This window comes from Tupaia chinensis, unplaced genomic scaffold, assembly GCF_000334495.1.
Source record: "Tupaia chinensis unplaced genomic scaffold, TupChi_1.0 Scaffold000346_1, whole genome shotgun sequence".
Lineage (NCBI taxonomy): Eukaryota > Metazoa > Chordata > Mammalia > Scandentia > Tupaiidae > Tupaia > Tupaia belangeri.
In genome coordinates this window covers 1508344-1513911 of record NW_006159840.1, presented here as the reverse complement: position 1 = coordinate 1513911, position 5568 = coordinate 1508344, and the positions used below count along the sequence as shown (strand labels likewise).

General features: G+C 61.6%; 1 protein-coding gene across 1 annotated transcript in view; it reads left to right on the top strand.

Moving 5' to 3' along the window:
* Positions 1-5568, top strand: part of AGPAT4 (1-acylglycerol-3-phosphate O-acyltransferase 4) — a 122700-nt gene that overhangs the window by 102961 nt on the left and 14171 nt on the right. The window contains exons 4-5 of the mRNA XM_006152250.3: positions 1953-2114; positions 2790-2943. Coding sequence (XP_006152312.1) covers positions 1953-2114; positions 2790-2943 — 316 coding nt within the window. The remainder of the gene's footprint in view (positions 1-1952; positions 2115-2789; positions 2944-5568) is intronic.

The window sequence follows — 5568 nt, the reverse complement described above, 5'->3', positions numbered from 1 at the left end:
TGCTCCGGGGTGCAGGCCTTTCCGCCCACTTACGGCAGGAGCGAGGAGAACCCAAGCACGACCCGAGGTCGCCCGCTGAGGAGCGGAAAGCTGACTCAGGGCGGAGTTCCACCAGAGCCAGGCTGACGGCACCCTCCTGCCACCCGGCTGGCCTCCACTGCTAGCGTCCGATGGGAACCGAGGCGTGGTGTGCCAGCACAGGACACCGAGTGCCCTTGAGGGACTGCAGGGCTGCACCGAGGCCCCAGGGTCGGAGCAGCATGCCCACTGGCCTCAGCATTTGATGGGGGCTCTGGGTCAACAGGACAGAGGCAGGAAGCCACCTCTGGTGGCTTTCTTTTGTCAGGGAGCAGAATCTTCCCAGAAGTCGCCACCTGCCACCCTCAGCAGCCCCACGGTCACCTTGGCCAGCACTAGGCCATCTGCCTGTGTTGGAGCTCCCGTCAGCAGGGGCCAGGGGCTGGGCTTCTGTCTCTCGGGGTCATCCCCTAGGCCCAAAGGGGAGTCTCTGTGCCCTCAAAGCACAATGAAAGGGGCAGCGGCCAGTGGCTGCAGGGCAGGTGGCCCTTAGCCCAGAGCCTGGACGCTCGGGGACCCGACGTCGACCAAGCCGGCCTGCAGCCTCAGCTGCTCGCCATGGGGTGTGATTCTGGACCAGCTAATGTCCCTGAGCCTCAGTTTGTCACCTATAAAATGGGGCCACCTACTCCTGTTGGTTTATAATTACATAGAATTTACATAGCGTGTACGGCCTGGCCAGCCCTCACTTCCACTAGGACCTGCCTCTGCGTTCTCTGGGGGAGGCCTTCAGATTCATGGCCAGGTTCTCCCAAGAGAAACTGCATTCACATTGGCGTGAAAAACAAAACCCACCAACAGAAATGGGCTGAAAAGTGTCCGTACTCTGCCTTCCCCGTAAGGACAAGACAGTTAGTTTCAAAATAAAGCAGCAGGTGGCTGTCCCACGTTTTTCGGGTCTATGCAGTAGGGGCGTGGGGCTACCGTCCTGTGCAGGCCGCAGCTGCTGAGACGTGATGGGGAAAACGGGGGCATGCTGGGACTTCGGCTCTCCTCGTCCGGACGTCCTAGGTAGAAGCCAGGACTGGCTGCCCTCAGGGGCATAGCCAGGCCTCTGAAGCCTTTGTCACCATTGTGGTCCTGCAGCCTAGTGACCAGGGAACAGCTTGACCAATTCCAGAGTGAAGGGCGAAGACAGAGATCCCAAGTCCACTCGGCAGAAAGCTGTTCTGATGCCCTTCTTGTCCCCATCCATCCTGAGACCCTAGTCCTTCCCAGGCTGGCAGGGGCCAGTGTGCCTGAGCATGATGGTTAGAGGCCCACACCGAACACCCCTGGGGAATTCGGGTGGTCTGAGTCCCCAGGGGCAGCCTGCTAGAGTCAGCCTGAGGAGGGTCTCGAGCACCACCTCCAGCATCCAGGATGAGCTGGCCAGGGGTGAGGGGGTACCCTGTGGATCTGGGCTGGCCCCAGCTCCACCCTGCACAGCTGCAGGCCCGAGACCCTTGCCAGCTCTGCTTACCGGTGTGCCAAGTGAGACCTGGATCTGCCTGGCTGGCAGAGCTCCGGGGCTGTGCTGAGGACCCAGGGAGATGTAGAGGAGAGGGCTGCATGGGCTGGGTGTCAGCGTGGCCCTGACAATCTGGAAAGCCTCTGGATCTCAGCATCTGTGATGTGTGGCCTGGTGCCCTCCCACATCATGCTTGCCCATGGAGAACCAGGTGCCCCAGCCTTCTGTGCACACCACGAGGTTTGCATAGCTTGGCTCCCGGTGGCCACGCTGGGAGGGCTTCAGGGCAGGAGTTCCATCAGCGTGCACTGGACCGTGCCCTGGGTCTTCGGTGTGGCCACCGACTCTTCTTTGCACCGAGTCTCCACCAGCCTCGGGAGACACCCACTTGCCCTCGCGGACACCTGGCCCTCCTCTGTTTCAGGGCTCGAAAGTCCTGGCCAAGAAAGAGCTGGCCTACGTGCCGATCATCGGCTGGATGTGGTACTTCACGGAGATGGTGTTCTGCACGCGCAAGTGGGAGCAGGACCGTAAGACCGTCTCCACCAGCCTGCTGCACCTCCGGGACTACCCCGAGAAGTACCTGGTACGTGGCCCGGCCCTGTGCCCTGGAGGCCCCCCAAGTCCTGGGAGGCCATGGGTCCGAGTGCGGCCACAGAGCTGTGGGACCGTGCACTGTGCATGACCGTCAGTCGGCCTTGCATGACCTCAGGGCTGTGTGTGACTGGGTGGTGTGTGACCTCGGGCTGTGTGTGACTCGGTGGTGTGGGACCTCGGGCTGTGTGTGACCTCGGGCTGTGTGTGACTGTGGGTGGCATGGGACCTTGGTCTGTGTGTGACTGGGTGGTGTGGGACCTCGGGCTGTGTGTGACCTCAGGCTGTGTGTGACTGTGGGTGGCGTGGGACCGCGCGCTGTGTGTGACTGGGTGGAGTGTTACCGCGGGCTGTGTGTGACTGGGCGGTGTGTGACCTCAGGCTGTGTGCGACTGGGCGGTGTGTGACCTCGGGCTGTGTGTGACTGGGTGGCGTGTGACCTCAGGCTGTGTGTGACTCGGTGGCATGGGACCTTGGTCTGTGTGTGACTGGGTGGTGTGTGACCTCGCGCTGTGTGTGACTCGGTGGCGTGTGACCGCGGGCTGTGTGTGACTGGGTGGCGTGTGACCTCGGGCTGTGTGCGACTGGGCGGTGTGGGACCTTGGGGCTGTGTGTGACTGTGGGTGGTGTGGCCCTCGCCGTGTGACCACCACCCTCTGCCCTCCAGTTTCTGATCCACTGCGAGGGCACGCGCTTCACCGACAAGAAGCACCAGATCAGCATGCAGGTGGCCCAGGCCAAGGGGCTGCCCAGCCTCAAGCACCACCTGCTGCCGCGCACCAAGGGCTTCGCAGTGACCGTGAGGAGTTTGAGAAATGTAGGTAAGGAAGATGGCAGTGCCCCTGCGGCCCCCCGCCCCACAGGGACCCAACCCGCGCTGCCCGCAGAGCGCCCCCCACCGCAGGGCTACCCATGTTAGACCCCCCCGCCCAGCCCGTCCGTCCCAGCCATGGGCGCCTGCGCACTGCCCTCTACTGCTCCGCGGCGGTACTGCGGTCGTGCGGCACACGCCATCTGGGGCTCCTGGAGCAGCCTGTCCTGAGACTGGGGCATTTCCTGTTCCTGCCCATCTGCGGGCATCGGCTACCCACAGGTGATGATTTATTTTAAGAATTATTTATTTATTACTTATTTTTCATTTGATCAGAAAGAGACAGACAGACAGGGAAAGTGAGAAAGCAAGCCATCAGGACTGAGACTTGAACCATGGTCGGCCGTGTGGGAGTCCAGCGCCTCACCTACCACACTCTGCCAGTCCCACAGGCTATAATTCTAAACCTGGGGTGGGCTGCAGCCTGCTGTGGGTTCAGAGCCCTAAGCAGCTGCAGTGCAGGTCTGTACACCGCGATGGCCTTCCCGGCCCGCCCCGGCAGCCCTCTCTGTGGCATAGGACACCTTTTTCTCTCTCCCTGCAGGCCCCCACCCCCAAAGCCCCAGTTCCCGCCCCGGCTCAGAGGTAGGAGGCCTAGCTTCCCTCAGGGCTGGAGGGACACTGACAGCGCGAGGACATCCACAGGGCAGGCGGGCAAGGTCGGGCCACACTGTCCCCTGAGCCAGGGGAGGTGCCAGCCACACACTGCCTGCTACCCTGGCCTTGTCCTCATAGTCCCTCTCCTCCTCCTGACCCTGAAGATGGGCTCTGGACAGCAGGTTGTCTCCTGCAGTGCTGCCCCCATCTGGAGCTGGGTGGAATCACCAGGGTGCTCAGTGAGCACAGACCGGCCATGCTCCGCAGGTCGGGGGGCCAGCTCGGCAACCGGCTGGCAACTGTGTACCTTGAACAAGTCCCAGTGGCCCAGCAGCGAGTTTAGACCCCAGGCAACAGTCCCTGCCCACCCCGCAGCTCACTCAGCCTTTCAGATCCCAGGGCATGAGGCCGGGCAGCATCCAAGTGCACCCTCTGCCCGTGCCTCCCGGAGGGTGGTGGTCGCCAGGGACGCGCCTGTCAACACCTGTGTTCCCACTGGCTGTGCTTCAGCTCTGGAGGAGCCGGCGGAGGGCGGTGCGGTCAGGCCCGGCTCTGGCATTCCAGGCCCTTCCGTTGGGGTTCCTCCGGTACATGAGAGTGCGTGCCCACCACTGGATTTCAGGCTGTTCTCGGGGACCCCAGGGCCTTCCCATCCTCGTCACCCCACTTCTGACCACATCAAGCCCTGTGTGGGAGCAGGTCTGAGGAAGTCGGAAAGCCCAGAACTTCATGAGTTCCATGGCCCTCTGGCTGCCAAACCCCATGACACGAGAGCCACGCTCCACTGAGCCTGATGGCCGTTACCATAGACACGAACTCATGCTAAAAAATGCTTGGAAAATGTAATAATTACTTCCAAAGGCCTTCATCAGGCCCCTCCTCCTCGCGAGAGCAATGGCTCCCCCAGGAGGAGCAGCCTCAGTGGCACCTCCCCTGCCCAGGATGAGGAGGGTGGTCTTGGGCACTCCTGCGGGCCAGCAGATCCCCTGGCAAAGGCCATGAGCCTGCAGACCCCACGTGGTGCCTGGGCAGTGGATGTAGGAAAATGGACGTGGTTTTCTTACGGGTCCTCGAACCTTCGTATTCTCAGCTAATGGCCCCTCCCGTCACTGCCCACTCGGGGTTCATAGGAACTGCACGTGTGCACAGCCTCTGGGAAGTGTCAGAGCCCAACTCACTGGGCAGCCAGGTGCCAGGCCCACGAGAGATGCCCAGTCCCACCCGCGCTGCGTGGCCTGCCTCGGAATGCATCCTCCGGGAGAACTAGGCGGGTAGGGGGTGGCCTATCCACGAGAAGACCCCACCACTGGGACCAGCCTGGCCCTGACACTTCACTGAGGGGCTCTCTGTCCCACGCTGTGTAGTCTATACTCCATCCATCCTGATTCAGTGAGTGTCGACTAAACAAGGGCCAGGTTCCAGGGGCTGTGACAGTGAATTTTTTTTTTTAAAGAGAGAAATTTTTGCTATAGGGTGTGTGCACTCGCCAGAGAGAGAGAGAGACAGAGAGACAGAAAGTGAGAAATCACCCCTTGGGGTGATGGCCACGCCGCAATCCCTTCTGTCAGGATTTTAGGCATGCATGCATACGCACCCCATGGGAGGTTTAAGCCATCGGGTCTGGGACTCAAACCATGGTCGGCTATGTGGGAATCCAGCAATGTAACATTATGCCACCTGCTGGTCCCTGGTCCCATGACCGTGAATTTTGAACTGCCAGTCCACTGCGGGTTAGCTCGCCGTGGGTGGGCCTGTTAAAAGCACAATGCCGTTTCTCAGCCGCGTGCCCCAGACCACGGCCCAGTTCATCAAGGCGGTTCCACTCAGTCTCTGTCCTGGTTCCGCGGCTGCCCTACAGTTCTCAGGGAAACAGCGCTCTTAGCAGTTCGTCCGTGTGAGAATTCCGTAAACAGGCCGGCCGCGAACCGGAGCAGCAGCCGCTCCGCCGCCGTCGGGCCCCCAGCCGCAGGCCCGGGGT